Source organism: Poeciliopsis prolifica, unplaced genomic scaffold (genome assembly GCF_027474105.1).
Source record: "Poeciliopsis prolifica strain line A6 unplaced genomic scaffold, Auburn_PproV2 SCAFFOLD168, whole genome shotgun sequence".
Taxonomy (NCBI): Eukaryota; Metazoa; Chordata; class Actinopteri; order Cyprinodontiformes; family Poeciliidae; genus Poeciliopsis; species Poeciliopsis prolifica.
In genome coordinates, this window is record NW_026562543.1 from 50,514 (window position 1) to 71,034 (window position 20,521).

General features: G+C 40.7%; 1 protein-coding gene across 1 annotated transcript; it reads right to left on the reverse strand.

Annotated features, from left to right (window-relative positions):
• Positions 1-1,151: 1,151 nt before the first annotated feature.
• LOC129356370 (ubiquinol-cytochrome-c reductase complex assembly factor 1-like) lies at positions 1,152-9,236 on the reverse strand. The gene is made up of 9 exons (XM_055025967.1): positions 9,036-9,236; positions 7,726-7,824; positions 6,868-6,975; positions 6,154-6,226; positions 6,000-6,057; positions 5,168-5,276; positions 3,662-3,739; positions 3,420-3,533; positions 1,152-1,649 (listed from the first exon to the last, which is right to left on the reverse strand). The coding sequence occupies exons 1-9, from the start codon at positions 9,108-9,110 to the stop codon at positions 1,515-1,517; spliced, it is 849 nt and encodes a 282-aa protein (XP_054881942.1). The 5' UTR covers positions 9,111-9,236; the 3' UTR covers positions 1,152-1,514.
• Between the last annotated feature and the right edge of the window lie 11,285 nt (positions 9,237-20,521).

Consider the following 20,521-nt stretch of genomic DNA (forward strand, 5'->3'; position numbering starts at 1 on the left):
ACGACCCGGTTCTGTACAGACCGGGTCATCTGTACGACCCGGTTCTGTACAGACCGGGTAATCTGTACGACCCGGTTCTGTACAGACCGGGTCTTCTTCTGAGGGGAAACGTTTGAATCAAGAAGCAGCAAAATGACTTGATTACATTTGAAATGGTCCAGATCTTAACATCCATGTTTTAGTTTTTCTTCATCAGAAATGTTTTCATGGATGAATCTTCGCTGTCAGACGAGTTTTCTATGTGTTGAAGTCAAACGATTTACAGAATTACACATGAACTTCATCTTTGTGCATTCAGAGGGTTAAATAAAAAACTCTGGATCCTTCTGCAGAGCCTCACTGCTGAAGGATTGAGCTTTTATTTTCTAAATGTTTCTGCTCTAAGATAAAACCAGTGAGGTTTAGTTTTCAGACACAAACTGCTTTAAATTTGTCACTTCACCGGGAGGGTTGTGGCGCCCCCTGCTGGGTAAAGGTAGAACAGTTTTCCATGTCAGAGGAGAGTCTCTTCACCTCAAAATGAAAATTTTAAGAAAGTAAAGTTTTCACCACAGGTTTCTGTCCTGCTCAGATTTATTTTTAAAGCAAAATAAATCAGTCTGTGTTTCCACTGATGTCAAAGCAGAAAGAGAAGTTAAAACATGAAAAGAGTTTTTGGATCCAATTTTAAGCAGCTCTGATGTTTTCAGCATGAAGAACATAAACTGAAATAAAGCATATAGGTTGGATTGAAACTGAAGATGATCTGATTATCTGGGGGCTTTATCTATTTTATGATTTGATTATTTTGAGTCTGTTGTGTCTGGAAACCGTTGTAAACCAATGTGTGAAATACTGTAGAGTATGCGCCGTTTTCAAATTGGCTTTATGAATGAATGCAACTGTTGCACCAGAATTGTTTCAATGTTTCTAATCTGTATAAAAAGTGATGTATAAATAAGGATCGATTGATTCTGGCTCCATTTGTTCGTCCAGAGTAAGGCGGCTAATTACAGGACAATAATTAGCTAATTAGTATTAATATATAAAGATTGGAGCTTCCAGTGAACAGTGAACAAGATCAGAACAAGTGGAAGAAAAAAACAACTCAGTTTGAAAAGAAAACTTTATTAACCATCTTTTTTTAAAACCACTGATGTTTAAGTCTCGGAGTTTTGCATCCTGTTCAGGCTGAGAGCATCGAGGGAACAAGCAGGTTATTTAAACACAGAGGAAACACACGGATATTCAAAAATACTTCATAAATACAGAGTGGCATTCAGTAGAAATATAAACAGAGTGTGTGTTTGCGTACAGAAGCTGCTCTCAGACCCAACAGCACGACAGACACACCAGCATGTGTCTGAATCCTATTCCGGTCTCTGCTGCTTTACTGAACCTCCACACACACTTCATTACTTAAGAAAACCTGGAGGAAGAAAGAAGCTACAGCAAAGGACTGAGGGGAGGTTTAAAGTCTGATCTGAGGAGAAGCAGGAAGTGTTTCTTGGTTTCAGAGTGGAGAGGCGTTCATCTCACAGCCCTGCGTCGTTATACGTGGGACTGACCACCTTCAGGATGCTCTGAGCATTCTCCTCCACCAGAGGGCGCCACTTCACCTCTCCTGTGAGCAGCAGATCCTCTCCGTCCAGAGCGTCGATGAACTGCATCTGAAGAGCAGGAGGAACATTTACCCTCACAGCAACGACAACATGCAGTGAAAACTCATTTTAAATGATTGACTTAAATGAAATGCTGACTCAGCACAATGAATACTGATGGTTTTATATAAATATACACTGGAATGAGGAGGCACTTTTTATCTGTGAAACCACTGATTTGGAAAAGGAAGCCAAGATAAAATGATGCACCATGAAGTCGAAGCCTCAACTTTACAGTCATCTCACTCACTGACGTCTATGTGGAGCAAGTCCAGTTGGTTCTGCAGGTTTGTTTACAGTTTCACTAAACAGACCTTTTTGAAAAGCTCTTTGTCTGACCTTCCTCAGAGGTCAGGAAAACTTCAAATGGTTCTGCTGCAGCCAGGTTCATCGCCTTTAGCAGACTCTGTGTCTCTTCTGCATTTTTCGTGCCCTTTTCAGAGGCAGTACAAGCCAAGCGTTGCGTCTTGGCGTAATTTACGTCACTGTGTGAGACTTTGCAAACTCCTCCAACCTCTGCAGCGGTCAGGTGGACACAGTGTCTGCCACGTCCACCTGAGTGGCTTTTGGAGCAGATTGACTGATTTTGCAGCCATTTAAGCAGCAGATTTATCTGAAGAGAAGGAATGAAATGAAGACGTGAGAAGCAAAGCAGCTCTGCTCAGCGTTCAGTTGGAGTGAAACACCAGAGCTACATAACGGTAACTTGGCTTAACTATTTGTGTTTTCTTCTCAATGCAGTTCATTTAGTTTACATCTTTTGACTGCATTACATAAATCAATAGGTTGTTCATGTTTAAAACATACAACTATGGAATTGCTTTCATTATGTTTGGGCAAGAAATTTATACAAGACAAAATTGAGTTTAGTTGAGTCCAACAAAAACCACAACCTGGAGGTTCTCCACTGCTTGCGTCGCTGCTAACAACATCAGTGTGAAAGACAAAACTGGAACAGACTAATGGAGACACTCTAAACTGGGATAGAACCAAACCAGCTGTATTCCAGTTTAGCCATCTGGAGTCAGATTTGACAACGAGAAGCGGTTTTAACTTGGCAACTGCAGGCCAACGACAGTCAAGGTTGTACGTGACTCTAAGGGGAACGATGCAGAGAAGATGAGCCCTTTTTAGGAACTGTGTTGCTAATCTACTTCCATGAGCTTTGGTCAAAGGTCATCAAGGCCTTTCACAACGTCAACTGGAAAACCCATCGCCTGGAAAAGCTAAAGGAAACCAGGTGGTTTGAGGAACTTTGGTTTTGTAGAAGCAAAGCCAGGCAGGGGAGAGAGAGGAGACACCAGCAGCGTTTGGTTTGGTGTAACGGCGACGCTCGTTTATTCCCAACAGCAGAAGACGACTTCCTGCTATTGGGAATAAAAAGCAGAAGAGACGCAGACAATGACAAACAGCCGCTGTCACTGGAAACTTGGACAAGATTTTCAATTCTTACGAGAAACATGAAGGAGAAACACTTTAACATTTTGTAAAACTAATGTTCTGTTGAACCACAGCAGATTTTCATCTGATTTCAGACTGATTTTTATCTATCTTATATTTTCCTCCATCTGCTAAATGTACGGTGTGATTTTGAACAAATGTATAAATGAATATATTTATATTCTGTTGACTTTTACACAATCAAAGTAAAAGAAAATCTGTTTTGAGGCACATTTGTTCGGCCAAATTCAGTAAAATGCGGAACATCGTCTGTGATATTGTCAAAAATACATTGTGATGTCATTTTTGGCAGGAAGTGCGACTGAGTGACCGACACACCTGTTTGCGAACGTACTCCACCATGCGCTCCAGCTGCTGGGGGTCGTCACACTGACAGTTGAACAAGTTCCTCCACAGAGCTGCGGCCAGGACGCAGTCATCAGACAGGATTCCCTGCACAAACACAGAAACACTTCACCTCAAACCAGGACCCACGTCTGGACGCCCGCCAGGCGTTAAAAACCCAGAGATCTGGGATTGACTTCATGTTTCCTAAAAAACATCTCCTGCTTTCTTCTGACCTCATCGTATCCAAATATGGCAGCGTAGAAGGTTTCAGTCATGGCCTTCAGTGCCTCCTTCCTGTGGATGGCATCGATCTGCAGCACAAACAGAACCACAGTTCAGCTGGGTCCATTAGAACCTGGACTGGTTCTGAGGCCATCAGGTCTGTGGTCGATAAGAAGGATGATCAGCTTATTTAAATCCGAAAAATTTATTCCGAAAACTGATTTAAATAAGGGCAGAAACTAAAGGATGGATTGAGTTTGGACATGTGGAGGAGAAGAGTCAGATTATTTCCCTTTGTGATTTCTGAATTGAACTGAAATGTGATAACCAAAGCCCGGTTTGGAGCCGTCCAGGACCGGACTCGACTGATTTCCAGCTGCGGTGGTTTTCTTCCTCAATGCACTGAGTCAAATTCATTGAAAAGGCTGTTCCCCTCCTGGCCTGTGGGGGCGCCGCATCAAGATCCACTGAAGGAAACGACACAAAAACCTCTGAACACACTGAGCGCAACTTCCTTCTTCCCCAAATGGAAACAGAAAAATGTATGTTAGAGCTGCATTACCTCACTGTTGTTGGGGAATCAATGCAGATAAAAACTTTTCAAGCTGAAATTAATTCCCACAGATTGCAGTAAACTAAAATGTTTTCTCCCAAGATGGCCGTCTCTTCCAACCCAGTACTCCCAGGGAAGCAGCGCTGATGTTTGACTGAAGCGGACAGATTTCTGGCGCGTGATGGATGCAGGTCAGAGCCAGGTCTGTTTGAGCAGCGTGGAGCCACCGCTTAGAGCAGCTTTTCACGCTTGTTGAGGCTTTCAGAGCTGCGGTTGTTTTTCTTAAAGTGACCCTGAAATATCCTGCAGACCCACATTAACATTCTTTGTTGTGACTCCTGAACAGAGTTGACTTTTTCAGAGTGAAACCTGTAATTTCTGCTGTGCAGTAATCGGCCTTGCAGGAGCCTCTCTGTGAGCCAGAGTCCGGCGCTCCATGCCAAGCAGCGACGTTTCCTGGAGCTGCTCCACTGACGGAGAATAGAGGAGCGACTCTGTGGCCGCGGCGACCGCAGCCGGCCGCGCTCTCCTGGGACCCGTCTGCACTTCCTGCCTGTTGGCTAAGTTATGCTGATGTACAACCTGCGTCGCTCTGCAGGATGCAGCGGCACGGCTCGCGGCCCAGGGACTGAAATAACGAACGTTTATTCCAGAAAACAACTCTTGTTTGGATCTTTGATTTTTCACAAATGCAGGATTCACAGAGCTGATCAAAAGAAAACTGTCAAACATCAGTGAGTTCCTTTAAAACCGTCTCCCAACCGAGGTTATTATAGGTAACTAAAACAAAATAATGGAAACTCAAACTGAGAAAACATTTAAACGAAAAAAATAAAAACGCAAAATGTTTGGAAGAAACCTCTCGAGTCAGTTGGTTGTTCAACAATAACTGAAGAGCATGTTTTAAAATGTAATCTTCTGTTGAGCATTCACTACCCAGTCCATGTAAACAAACCCGACTCACCCCCATGATCTTGCTCCTCTGCTCCACGTCTTCCCACATGGAGTGGACGATGTAACGGCACATGAACTTCCCCTCTCTGCCCTCCTGACGCATCCGGACCAAACACATCCTGCCAGGCAACAAACAGGGAGCATGGACAGCACATCTGCTGTTAAATAAATCGGTCCAATCAGGAGGATTTAGTTGCTTTAATATGATCTTTCAGTCTGGAGTTGGGATTTAAACCCACCACCACTGAACCATCTCACCGTGATTGTTCTTCCCTCATTCGGCCCTCTGTCTACTCCTTGTAGCTCAGTTGAACTGTGTTTAGATCATCTAAACTACAATTTACCACGAAAAAACGTCCATCTTTTATTACAGATATTCTGACTGAGTCCGTTAGAGAGCGGGAAAAGTCCAAACTGCATCCATTAAATCAAAATCTGTAAATCTAATCACATCCAAAATCCACCTAAGCTTTAAAATGAAATGGTGGGAAATGTCTGCTAACAGCAGAGCTAACTTTTAGCTTAGCAATTTAGCTAACTTTGAAAACATTTAGCGCACTTTGACCCCCCAGGTTAATTTTCCTGCATAGATTCTTAACTTTACTGGTTGTTCAGTTCTTTAGTTGAATAAAGTTCATTATTGAACCGTGTTGAAGTTTTAGTTTCAGATCTTTTTATTCATGCTCTTATTTTGAAATGGGTGAAGACCGCTTACGCAGCAGTTCCATTTCCTCTCCTCACATCCTCCACCCGCGATGCAACGCAGCAAATTACTATTTGAACGAATCCATGAACATGAACAGGACGCCATGCAACAGCAAAGCAGCCGGCGTCCAACTCACCAGACATGCAGCTGAGCGACCAGGAACCAGGAGTTCAGAGTGTCCGGCAGGGAGCATTCTGGACCAAACAGAACCACGTTATACTACATCAACAAGCCTGAAAACCGCTGGATCCTTCTGCTGCATTGTGGGAAATGTAGGACTCAAGACTTACTGTCAAAGAACTCGTCGTAGTTTATTCTCTCCACACAACACGTGTACATGCGCAGCGCGGCGATCTTGATTTTCTGTCAAAGCAAAAAAGTCCAAAACTTTAAAAACGCTAAAACTTAAAGTTTTAATTTCCTGAAATTTTTTTTTCCTAACAACAAGTTAGAAAGTGTAGAAAACAAGACAATTTTCCCTACAAGACAGAAACATCTGGAACCAGAATCAATATCAAGAACTGATTTAAACTTGATATTAACATCTGGATTTGTCCCAAAACTGAAAACGTTCTAGATCAGTCACAACGTGCTGCGGCTGTACAGGCGCATCTATTCAGTCTAATTCTATGTTTGTGCCCTGAGCTTTGCCAAACTTTTTATTTATTTTACATTATATGTAGAATTCCTAATTGCACTTTCTGAACCATTTGGAAAAAAGTTTGTTACTGAAAAGTTAGCTTTGTATTTTTTGAGTTCTAAGACATTTGCACCAGAAACTACACAGGAAATATTGGTAAGGATTTGTGTTGTAAAGTGCTTTCAAACATTTTAGTTTCTGTAGTTTCAGTTTAAATCAGGAAAAAGTTTTGGTCACGTCTCACCCTGAAGGACACGAATCATATAAACATGTTTTCTCTGGTTTAAAACCTCCAACATTTTCTGTCTTTCTGCTCTTCGTCCAAACCTAAACAACCAGAATCCATCCAAACCCTCCGACTTACCCATTTGTTGTATTTGAGCGGGGCGGTGAAGCCCATGGCCTCGATGAGTTTGGAGAAGGCGCCGACTTCCTCCTGAGAGTGCTGAGGCGTCTCCTTCACGCTGCGGCGCTGCAAACCCACATCCATTACTTCTGATCAAAGCGTCTGACATTTCATTTCATTATAAATAATCCACAAAAAAGACTAACCTCAGAAAATATTCATTTGTTTTTGGCTTGGAAAGAAGCTGATGAATTTTAAAAATGTATTTTCATAAATGATGCTATTTTGAAGTATTAATGGTTGATCATTTCATCAGTTACTCAGTATTTAAGTAGACTTTTTACCAAATACTTTTTTACTCTTAAGTATTTTCTTACTTTTCATTTTAACTTAAGTAAAAATAAGTTGAAGTAGTTCTGCTCTTTCTGAAGTACTTTTCCCATCTCTGCTGGTCAAAATGTAAGGAAAAAAACTAACATTTGTTTTCCTAAAACCATCAATGTTTTGATTCACAAACTCAGCAGGAATATTAAATAAATGTAAAATAAGATGAATAGTTTAAATTAATTTCTTGAGAATTAATTTGAAATTAACATTTTGTTCTTTTCTGATATAAATGAAATATTTTTTAAGCCTTCTGTAAGTTTAATGATCAGAAAAAAAATCTTGATGACAATCGCCAAAATATTTTATTTCCTTTTTATGTTGATCACCATTAGCTGCGTTAGCATCAGAGGAAGCTCAGATAAACTGTTCTGTGGCTCAGAGTAAACCTGCAGGACGTTCAAACACATCCGCTACCCAACCTGCACGCTGCAGGGATGCCTGGTTTCTGCATGCGCAGGGTTGTTGGTCAGATTCCTGATGCTTCATTACCTGAGTGCTGATGTGCAGAGCCCGACTCGGCGTCAAACAGCTGGATCTGCTCAGCTGGCCGGCGGCCGAAGCTCTCAGACACCAATCCTGCTCCAGCAGCTGGAAGGAAGAAATTATATTTATTATTTCTCTCTGAAATTCAGATACATGTGCAACATAAAAGTTAATGTGCTGCATTTGTTCAGTGATGAACTTCAGTGCTGCTGCTCAATATCTGAGGAAAATTCAGCTGTTATTGTTCTGCAGGCAAGAAAGGCAAGAAAAAGTAAAAATAAATATATTTTTATTCATTCAACTGAGTGTTCTTTAATGATACCTGTTTAATTCAGGAGTTTTGAGAATAAACTTTAACAGCAAAGGGAAAATATTCAGAGTTTAATTTATCATAGAAATGTTTACATTGTCCTAAAACCAACGGAAGGTCAGAGGTCAAGGTGTTCTGGCTTAGATGTTCACGATCAGCTCCAGGTTTGGATCTCTCAAATATTGCAGCATTTTCCTGAACAATAAATCCATAATTAGTTAAAAATACCCAATTCATCCAAACCAATGGTGAGAAAATGTTTTTTAAAATAACTTTAATTGAAAACTTTATGGCAACATAAATAAAACCCAAAAATATTTTATTTAGTTTTAACCTAAAGCTTCTGGAAGCCATTTGTTCCTGAAACTCACTTGGATCAGAAAAAGAGTTTTCAGCGTGAACTCGGTGGAAAAGTTTCATTATAACTTGTGAAGCTCAAGCGAATTTACAACATGAGAAAATATTGATCATTTTAAAATGTACAAAAAAACTGATTATTTACCAAGTTAAGACCTAAGAAATTATTTATCTGACATATAAAAATGTAGTTATAATGACCATAAAGAATTATACTGTTTTTCTATAAAGAAAAAAATTGTAATTTATGAATGCTTTAAATTAATAAAAACATCTCATTATTGTAATTTTAGAATGTTAAAACAAAAGAATCCAAAAACCCAACAAACAATAAAAAGTTTTTAAAATGTAAACATTTAAAAGTAAACATTTCTGCTTATTTTTTTATTTTCAGACTCTAGAGAATAAATTATTTCCAGAAGAAAATTCCTGCCTCATCTTTACCTTCAACAACCAGAAAACAACAAACTGAGTATGTGAGTCTGTCAGTCACAGTAAATAATCCATCATCCTGTAAACTTCTGATCCTCTGCGCTGTTTCAGCTCATCACAACCAACCGAACCCTTCAGATTCTGCCTCTCTGGATTTAAGTGATCCAGATTTTTAGCTGGTTCGGGAGTTAGCAACAAGCTAAAGTTTAGCTCCTACCTTCGCGCAGGCGCCCCTGGACGCCGCCGCTCTCACGGCGCACCTGGCGGCGACCTGCAGCGGCCGCCGGTACATGACTGCAGCAGGTACCGGTGTGAGGGCCGAGGAGGACCGGGCTGCTTCTCTACGGCTACCTGCGAGCACACCTTCTGGTTGGGTAACACCTGTCCCAGCAATGTCAGCGGAATCTGTCCGGCAGCGAATACTGTCCGACCGGAACGCCGCGAAATGAACGAAAGGTCCGCTTGGTTTAATAACAGCAGAGCGTCTGATGTAATTTGTAGTTTATTTGTGCTAATAAATTCATAATCTGCTTTCAGTGAGGATTAAACTTCATCTGCAATTTTATACATCTGGTGAACTATTTAGACAGCACAGCTGCTGCTAAGAAAACTAATATGGAGAACCCAAAGTGCCACAATTACTTTTTATGAATAATTCCAGATTTACAGGGCTGCACCTTGAGCACCTGGAAACACTATTGGAACAAGAAAGTCCTGGGTTCTGGGTCTTTTGGCGTCTTCTCTGCATGCATGACTCACAGGTTCTGATGATTCACAACTAAAATGTTAAAAATTTATTGGCGTGATCATTTTGATTTACAAATGTGTTGCATTGAGTCAGAGACCTCCTACAGCTGCATCAAGCTGGAAGGAGAAACAGAACTCACTGGAAATAACACGAATCATCCATTCCAGAAATGCCTGGATGTTGTGGAAAATATAAATAAAAACGGAATGCGGCGCTTTATTATGTTATTCTTCCTAGAATGTTGTAAACATACAGAACATATCTTATTACCAACTCATCATTTTTCAGATTGTTGTTTTTTTCTGCCTCTTAAATTTCTCTTTCACTGTCAACAACAAACCAAATATCTGCCTCATACTGAAACAAAAGTTGTTTTCCAAAAATGAGATGACGTTCAGCACCTCCCACTTGTGGAGTTCCTCAAGGATTTGTCCTTGGCCCAGTCTTATTTTCCATATAGATATTATCCCCAAGGTCTATTTTAGGGAAGTGCAATATCTACTTCTATTGCTTGTCTGTGTAAATTCAAATCTATCTGCCCATTCATGAAAAACAACAGTTTTAAGCTGTTCTTGGACTGTGTTGGTCATATAAAAGTGTAGAAAAACTCAAACTTTCTCCAATAATAAAATGGAAGTTATGGAATTTGAGAGATGAGATAATTTTTGAGTTCTTTCTATAATCTTGGCAGATTCTTTAAACTCACAAATCACTTGTCAAGATGAACATTTTCTAACTGAAACTTCTTGCTGTGTTAAGATCAATCATCACTTCACTGCTTCCAGTTCATACAACATGCTGCTCATCTTTTCAACAGGAACCAGAAATCAGGAACATCTATAACTCCAGTTCCAGCTTCACTTCACTGGATCTATAATGTTGTTATTGGTTGGTGAGGATCTGAATAGACCTTCTGAAACAGGTAAGCAGAGCTGGACTTCATTTTCTAGAGAAGAAGAAGCTGAGCAGAGTGTTTAGTTTATTTATTTTTTCTATTGAACAAACGTCATGGCACCAATTTAGCTCCATACAGGAGAAGACACCAGTAGACCCAGCAAACATTTAGCATGTCATTCTGGACCTGCTAAACTGGAAATGCTAAAAAAAACAATAATTGAATAAATAATAAATGTTTTTTTTTTTTTACCTTTACACGTTTTCCTGTTTCAGCTGCAAAACAACTGAAGTTTCTTCAAACGGAGATTAAAAACCCACATGTTTGCAGTTGTTTTTGAACCACAACAAATGGAATATTATCCAACATATTTAATGTGTGTTTGTAATATTATCAATGATACTTGAATGTAATGCCTGTTCCTGGCTTTACAACTGTTATTTCATGAATTTTTTATGTTTTGCTCTTTTAAACCTGATTGATTGACTTGACCAGAGGTTTTAACGTACATGGAGGCCGACCGTCGGCTCCACCGCTGCCACAACCAGAGAGGAGATGAGGAGCAGCCGAGTGGTTTTCTTCACTTTGTGGTTTTAATTTTCTCATCTGGAAGCATCTGCATGTAGGAGGCAACATGTCGAAGGAAGGGAGGTCAGAACCGCCAGCCGGATCAACACAGCATGTTTCGAGACTCGTGGCTGAGAGGAAAATTCAGTTTGGAATAACAGGATTCCTCAGAAAACACAAAGTCATCAGGGAAGGAAACTGGCATGAAAAGGAAAACTGGAAGGTCAAGTGGAGCTTTCTGGACCAAAAGTCTGAACATTCATGTTGGAGGAAATGAGATCAGTGGCGTTGGATCGAAGTTGGACCCGGTCTGTGAGTTATGAGGCCCGACTGAGCGGGGCTGCCGTTTCCTCTGCAGTCAGATGTTCATCCCGCAGCGACCTCGCCCTCAAAGCACCATTCCTCATCGGTGACCTTGGTCCGACATTGACGAACCCTCCCAGGAAGTCAGAACAAACCCAGCAGACCTGGAACGTGCCAAAGAGGTTCAGTTACAACATTTAAAGATCCCATCAGCGCCACGCGGTGGACAAACGCGTTTAGAGATCAAACACATGTAGACATCCAGAGGTGGGCAGAAATCAAACATTTTACTGAGAGTAAAAAGTCACCAAGAAATAACTCAAGAGTAAAAAAGCATTTGGTAAAAAGTCACTCAATAATTTGATTAAATCATAAAGAGTTTCATCTTCAAAAATTACAAAATCAGATGGACCAAAATTTAAAGTTCAGTGGAAATTTGGATACTTAAGGATGAAAATAACAATAATTCATATAAGTAACAAAAATTTTTAAAAATCTGACAAAATAATTTTTTTCTAAATCAGTTTCTTTCAATAAACAAGATATGAAAGTTTAACAAAAACTGCAGGTGTTTCTGGTGAATGTTTGTTTCTCATTCAGTGGGCAGAAAATATAGTAAATACATGAAGTATATTTATATATGAAGTATATGAATACAGTAAATATATGAAGTAAATATAACTGAGTAAACTGAGTCATGCCAGTTACTTCCCAACTATCATCAAATAAAAACACATCTTTAGCTCCTGCTGGTTCACTGCAGGTGTAAAAATGAGAAGCTGAACGTTTTCTCTTCAGTTTTTCTTCTGTGCTCTGGATGTTCTGGTTGGACTGAAACTTTCACTAAATCTGAAAGACATTCAAGTATTTGGAGCCATTTGTGATCAACTGCTGCTTCCAGATCGTCTGATGCTTCAGCAGTTTGATGAGGGTCTGGAAGGAGGCAGAATGAACCTTCAGAGGAAAGGAAATCGCTAAATCGTTCAGGTTCAACCAAGAAACCATGCAGGTTGGAAACTGCTGGAAGCATCAGTGGATCTGAACTGGGAAACCAGTTCTCCGACTCCATGAACTGGGAGGGGGCCGACTGAGAAAAGCATAAAGATCGTTGAGACAAAAAGACTGAACTGTTTGAATGATGACAGAAGAATGAATCGTTTAAGTTAAAGGTCCTCCATTGTTCAGTTTCTTCGTGTTTACTCTGTTGGCTTGGTTTGTAGACGTGTTTCTGATCCACAATATGATTTACTGAAACATGATCCCACTGTTCAGGATTATCTAAATACACATTAATAAACAACAAGTCATAAAAACACCAGGAAGTCAAAAACTGAGAAAACCAGGGACAAACATCACATACTGATGAGTCTCATCATCAAATCCATCAATACTCATAAACATGCTGGTCAGTGTTGCGTTCATCATGGTTCAGTGAACTGATCAGACGGGAACTCGGCGTTTCGGCCGCTCTGGTTCCAGCTGTGTGTTTTTGAACTGTCTTGTTTAAACCGACCAATCAGTGACTGACCAGCTCAGGCCTGAACGTCCTTCTGGGGTTTATCATATTTTACCTCACTGGTTGTTGATCTGAACATGTGAGACTGAAATCCTTTCACCTGCTCCAAATCATCTCTCCTAAACTTTGGTTTCTTGAGTAATAAATAAACTGACAGAAAGGATAGCAGATGTTCCCTAAAACTGTCATAAAGACATCAACAGGACTTAGAATAAACTTTAAACCCAACAACAAAACGTGAACGAGAATAAGAAAAAAACTAAATGCATAAAAAATTAAAGCACTAAACAGATGAAATGCAGTAAAAAGCCAAATTTCTGTCCAAGCATATTTGTAGTTCTTTTTCCGTTTTTTGCCAAGTGATTTATGTTTCTAACCAATCTATAACTTTTAGTTGCTTATGTGCTGGGATTTGTGCCCCGGCTGTTGAGGGAAGCTCTGGGCTCATTAAACTCCTGCTTGTTGCTCGTATATTAAGAGGTGTGAGAGATGCCGGAGAAGAAGTGAGGATAGGAAGGTTTGTGCAGCTCTCCTGCAGAGAAGGCCTGATTTCCTCAGTGTTTTCATGGTGGGGCTAAATCAACATCGGCAGTGACATGTTGGAGCTCTGCGTGGCGGTGACGCCCCGCTCGCGTTCAGCTGCTGGCTCGTCCCGCCTTCGCCCCCCTCCGCAATGTTACTACTAACACCTCCTGACGCGGGCCGGGGTACCAGCCTGCTGAACAAACTGATGATCTAACCTCTGCAGCTGCTCCAGCTGTAGCTTTACTCCAGCTCACCGTGTGTGTGTGTGTGTGTGTGTGTGTGTGTGTGTGTGTGTGTGTGTGTGTGTGTGTGTGTGTGTGTGTGTGTGTGTGTGTGTGTGTGTGTGTGTTTTAATGAAACTCAATATGCCTCCTGCTAATGAGTGAGGCAGTACGTTCAGCATGCAGGACAGAACATGAAGCTTTAAACTGACTCTGGTGTTCATAAAGTCTGTTTTTCACTAGAAAAGTTACAACTAAAGGTCAGAACAAATAAATCTGGAAAAAGTGCAAACTTTGAGATGATTTTAGGCTGATTTATTAACATTCGGATTGGAACAAACACAATAAATACATGAGGCAGAGGCAGCGGGTCCTGATGAGTCAGCAAACCATTACTCCCAGTAAATGAACATTTCCGTTTCGATTTGACTCTGATGGAGGTTTGAATCATGACATGTTTTCATATTTCTGCCTGAAGTCGTCAGATTTCCAGTGTTTTTGAAGATTTAATTTCAGGAGCTTTAGAGCAAAGACAAACCCACAGCATCACAGATCCTCTTCCGTACCTCAGAGCCATTGTAGCGTTTCCCACCCTGACCAAGCTGAAGGGTTTAACTCCTCTGGTAGACTACCCTTCAAAGTAAAAGTCTGACCACATTCATCTGTGAGTTTTAACTCCATTGTGCAGGGATGTTTTTAGTTTGGTGATTTTCCACTGATACGACCTGATGGTCGATGAAAGCTGCTGAGGTTTCACTAATCATTAATCACATCATTAATTAGGACAACGTTACAGGAATGTCGTCAGGTTTCTATGAATAATTTCAGATCCAGACAGAAGAATTAATTTGAGCAGTTTCATGATGTCTGGCATAAATGATAATGTTGATGACTTTGTGTGGACAATCTAAAGAGCCTGTCTACATGTTGCAATTTTAATCAAACCTCACTTTTTCTACCAGGGAAACAAAACACTGGATTTGTTTCTGTCTGCCATGTAGATCTCCAAAGTGTGATTATGCTTTTCTGTGCTGACAGTTTAAAGCTGCGGTTCTCTGAGCGAAGGTGAAACTCTGTTTTGCAGGCGACAGACTTTGTTCAGTGTATTTCTGTGGCTTGCAAGGCTGGAGTTTCAGGGTCTGTGTCACCAATGTGACAGAAATGAGGGATCTGAGAAAAGTGTGCATTGTTTTTAGCACATTGTTTTACTGCAATTAACTGAAATTTAGCGTATTTCAATAAGTCTGAACCTCACTGAAGATCATTTTCTGGTTTATGGTAAACAGTAGTAATTAAACTAATGTCTCCACTGGACCCCTGCTGTGCTGCACCAGAAATGCTTCTAAACTCGGCCATAGCTTTGAAAAAGTACCAACAAGTTCAGCAATATAATCAACTCTTTATGTCACCGAGGTTAGAACCCGTCCTGCCCTGCAGCTGCAGCCGCTCTGATTCTTCATCTTTTGTGAGAACTGACAAAGAAAAACACCAGCCTGGGAAAACAGTAGAAGTTTCTGAGCAGGTAGACGGTTCTCTGCACGGCTTGGAAACACTTCCATCTGCATGATGAGAGAGACACACGGGGAGCGCTGTGGCCTTGAGCTGAAAGTAAAAATGGTGCTGAAGGTCTGAGTTTCACTGAAGTGTTTCTTGGCAAAGCAAAGAGTCTAACCTCACTGCAACTGTCAGAGGACACAATTTTCTCCTATATGAATGTTTTATCTTCCAAATGTAAGAAATTATAAGTACTTAGAGCAAAAGGTCTTAGTAATGGTGGGATGGAAACAGCCACCCGGGACCACAGCTCGTTTATTGTCTTGTTTTACAGAAGGATTTCAGCCAATCACAACACTGATGAGCTTTTCTCTTCGTTTTGTTCAATTTACTACAACCGGAGCTTCTGATGACAAATCAGAAAAAAGATCAATACTTTTATAACGAGGCCTCTGTGACAGAATACTGATGGAATGTGTTGCTTCAAGTACTAAATAAATTATGTAGACAAGTTGCATGTTATTATTTTGAGCATGCGCACAACGCTTCATTACAAAATGAAACTTGGACATGCAGAGATTATTAATTTGGTGCAGAGCGCAACACGAAATAATGCAGAAAAGCCATTAAAAAATAACTGGAAACCACTGATACTTTTCTTTTTCTCGCTCTGTGCTGGCTGTGCTACACACAGACCTGTTGCCATAGCAATGTCACAAATGTATCAGGATTTAAGACCAAAAAACATGAAAGCATTTCCCACACAAACATTCAGTCGCTTACAGTTTTATGTTTTCAGACTTGATGTTTATTTTGTGATTATTAAAAATTTCTCTGTGGTTGATTAGCTACTGTTGCTATTAGCTGAGCTAACACAGCAGTAGTTGATGAGCTGAAACACCAGTGAGTTGAAACACTTGCTCGACTGGTGTGTAGGTTGCCTTAGTTTTGTTTTTTTACTGAACCAACACACTGAATTCCACATCACATCTACATGCTCAGATTGTCATAGTCAAGCTAGCATAGCTGAGCTACTTCCCTCTCCCTCTCTATTTTTTAATTAATTAAAACTTTTCACTGACCTGGCTGTCTAGTTGTTGTATTGTTGAAAATTAGTAGCAAACACTTTAGATACACTCATTAAAATTTAGTGTGTTATGTTGACAACTGGATAGCTAAAACCAGTGCTAGTCATCGTCAGCTAGCAGTTTTTCTCAGGAGGAAACTGCAGGATGCAGGATCTTCTGACATTACGCTGCAGCTAAAAACTATGATGCTTCTCCTGAAATCCTGATTACAACTCCTTAAGCTGTTAGCATCTTGAAACAGTATCACTAAAATGATACTTTTTAGTATTAAAAAGTATTTTAGTACTAAAATGGACGTGTTTGAGTCACCTGCTAATCAGGAGGTTGTGAGTTTGAGCCACACAATGTTGTATTTTTGTTCCAAGCTGCAAACCATCTCTTGCTAAAGGAATTTATTAAGTTATTAAGTTTAACCAAGTAACTCCAGAAAATGATGGGCCTGCTTGTGCTTTCAGAGCAAAGACACAAGCAGGAGCTGCTGAGCAAGAAAAACAGAAACAGAAAAATCTGACCTTGACCTCCAGGTAGTTTCTGAAACATTCTCTGGAAAACTAAAACTAAAAGGTCCAAAGATGGAGGACATATTTCTGCATTTCTTGGGACAAACCTGGTAACATCAGATATTTTTGAATTGTTGATTGGACAGATCTAAAGTTGCACATTAAAATGTTTAAACATTTTTCAACAAAAATGCAGTTTGGCTTGATTTGATATTCTGAACGCAGCTCACAGTGAAATGCAGGAATGGAGAGAAGCAGGATCAGATTTTTAGCATCAGAATTGGTTTATCTTGGCTTCTGCTTTGCTAAAGAGTTTCATATGATGGAGAGACGATGCCAGCGGTTGATTACAGAGAAATACCAGAGAAGGTGGAAGCAGCGCGCCGGGTTTGGACTTCCTGCTGGACTGAAGTCATCAACAACTTGTCATCACCTGAAACCACTTCTGGTTCTGTTCAAAACCCAAATGTAATCCTGACCCTGTAAACCTTGAAGCAGAGCATCTGCCTGATGGATTCATTTCATCATTTTATCCAATTTCTCACATGAAACTTCTGCTTTATTCATAAAGGAAAAACTTTGAGCTCAATTATGTGATCTTCAGCAAACAGGAAGGAGAAAAGGTTCGTAAACTAGAAGCTGAAAGCAGGTCCAAAATCACCCGAACAATTGATCTAACAGAACTATAGAACCGGGTCCAAAACCACATGAAATGTATCCATAATCAGAGTTTTGGGTTTTTTTATAGTTAAGTTTTATTTTGTTGTGATGTTTTGCTGCAGTCTGCCTGGATTTTATTAGTCCTAATTAGTTTAGTTTTTAATAGTAGTTTTAGTTTTTCCATACGTAATTTTCAGAGTTCAAAACGTCAACAAACTGATTCTGCCGTTTCTCCCAACTTCTGCTGTTGCCGTTTTGCAGACCATCAGAAGGATTATGAAACGCTGTAATTTACCGCCGACTGGCGTAAACTGATGGTGTGCGAAAATAAAATCAGTTTGACATCAGTTTGAATTTACATTTTTAGCCGTGTTCCTGCGTTCTCACTGCTGCCGCCCGGGTTGTCCGGCTCGCTTTCTGTTCTGGATTCTTGTTTTTGTCTGACTCTGGCTCCCTGTGAGACTTTTGTTAGAATAAAATAAGTAAATAAGTTTACTGGTGTAACTTTTGGAAAGGTCAGTGACTGGTTTTGGGTCCGTTGAGCCGGTCCGGCGGGTTGATGGAGGATCTGCTGAGACGCCAGAGGGTTGATCAGTTCAGCCAGCTCCGTGTTGATGTTGGCCTCCGTCGCTCACAGCAGCGCTGAGCTCACTCATGTAAAGTTTGTGCGAACATATAATCACCCACTGAACCGCCACAGACCGTTTTATAGAGTCCCAGAGCTCAGAAATATGCACACATTAATATGAGAACAGCCTCAGACCACTAAGCTAACCAAAGCGTCCGCCTCTTGGGTTCTCACCGAAATCAGGACGTTTGTGAAGAAAATATTTACTTCTGTTTGATCAGGACGACGACGCTGCTGGAAAGAAAAAACCTCAAGAAAACAGATGTTCAGGATGTTCCTCCATTAATCATAAATGTTTCTATGAATATTAACATCCAGATGCATTAAACTGAAACTTTAATCAGTTTTCAGCAGAAAGGATCCTGAGGAGCGTCGATATATAACATATATATCGATATATATATATTTTGATATTGATAATAATTATGTTTGTCGCTGGTTTCTCATTTGGTGACTGCAGGATGTTTTTATGAGGTAAAAGGATTTTCAACTGCTTTGTTGCTGAAATGTGCTACAAAAACACATTTGATGTAAAATTCTGCATTTGTTACTGAAATATTAGAAACATGTAGCTGACCTGTTTAGGAACCTGAGGCCCTGATCCACTTTGGCAAAAAGTGCAGTTTGTCTGAACATCCATCAAATTCACTGGTTTTACTGAGAGAAGATCAATGTCTTCCTCTCCCTCAGGGACATCTGCATACAATGTTAAAATACTGAATATTTTAACTTGGTTTGACATTGATGTTTTGAAATATTCCATTAGATGGCGCTGTGCATAAAGAAATTAATAAGTATAACTAGAAAGTGTACATTTCCTATGAAAATGAAAGTGTGAATCGTGGATGCTTTTGGTGAAAATGGCAAAAGCGTTTGAAGCCAACAGCTGAAGACTTGCAGAAAGGCAAGACAAAGTTCATGCAGTGTGAAAAACCCACATAAAAGCCAAAATTAGCTAAAATACTAATGATAGCAAACAGGCCACTAGCATGCTGGTTTACAGTAATATATTCCATGAAATATATATATAAATGGTGGTGAATGAATCCAAATCTTTTATGGTTTGCTAAACTAGATTCTGTCCGTTTACAGTCACCAAATCCTGACTGAAAGTGGATTTGGTGGATTTTACTGTGAGTTATGAGGAATGGCTGAACGACGAGGGGCGCTGCTTCTTCACTTCCTTCCTGCTCCTACATTCTTCTTTTTCTCTGGTTATTCAGCTGTCAGACTGCCTGGACTTTTTCTGCAGGCACAAATTATCTGCAGGGTTCTCCATTGTTAACTCTGCAGTCTGCACACACACAGAAACAGCAACCATGGAGCTGCTTCCTGCAGCCGCTTGCTGCGGCGCTCACAGGCTCCTTGTTCGGTTCGGTTTTACAGCCTGGGTTTCATAGGCAGTCCCATCAGACTCTTTACACCTCAGCAGCTCCATGTTGGATCTCCTGCAGGTCCGGCGGCTGCTGAGGGTTTGCATCGAAGCCGCTGGACTGGTTCAGCTTTTGTTGTTCTGAATTTGATGCGTTCAGAAAAATGGTGCTGATCATTAAGGCGAGTTGATTCATGTGAAGAAACGACAATAAAATAAAATCTTCTGCATTCACTGGATTCTCTTGAGTTCTGCCTTAAACTAAGGCAGGTCCCTTTAAAATCACTTAAAGGGACAGTGTCCTGTCAAATTGACCTTGTTTTAGCTTTACTTTAGGTTATAATGTTATTCCCTCATCTTCTTAGAAATCCTTTAACTTCCATGGCAACCATTCAGATGTGCAAAATGCCTGATTGAACCTGCCCCCCATTGTAGACGCGGGTTAGGCATAAAAGCTCCTTCAGACTAGCCAGCAGCAATAGCAACAACTGCTGAGCTCATTATATGAACCACTTCTCAGAGCCATGCTGGTTAAAACGTTGTTAAAGGGTTAATGAGGGGAGAAAACACTTTGATAAAAACATAACCCTGATCCAGAGATCACCTTAGAACTCAGATCCAGATTAAGAAAGCAGGAAACCCAGCAGGAATCAGCTGCTCTGTGCGACTGAACTTCATCCAGGATCCTTTCAAACTGTAGTGGAAAATCTGAAGCTGCTGCAGCGTGTGAATTATCTGAATAATCACTCACTGAGCGTTGTCATTCATCCGTGGATTCATATTTTCCACAGCTTGGAGAGGAGGAGCTAAAAACCCTGCTAAAGCAGCTCCCACACACACACACACACACACACACACACACACACACACACCACACACACACACACACACACACACACACACACACACCACCCACACACACACACACGCACACACACACACACACCTACACACACACACACACACACACCTACACACACGCACACACACCTACACACACACACACCTATACACACGCACACACACACACACCTACACACACGCACACACACACACACGCCTACACACACACACACACACACACACACACACACACACACACACCTACACACCTACACACACACACACACCACACACACACACACACACACACCTACACACCTACACACACGCACACACACACGCA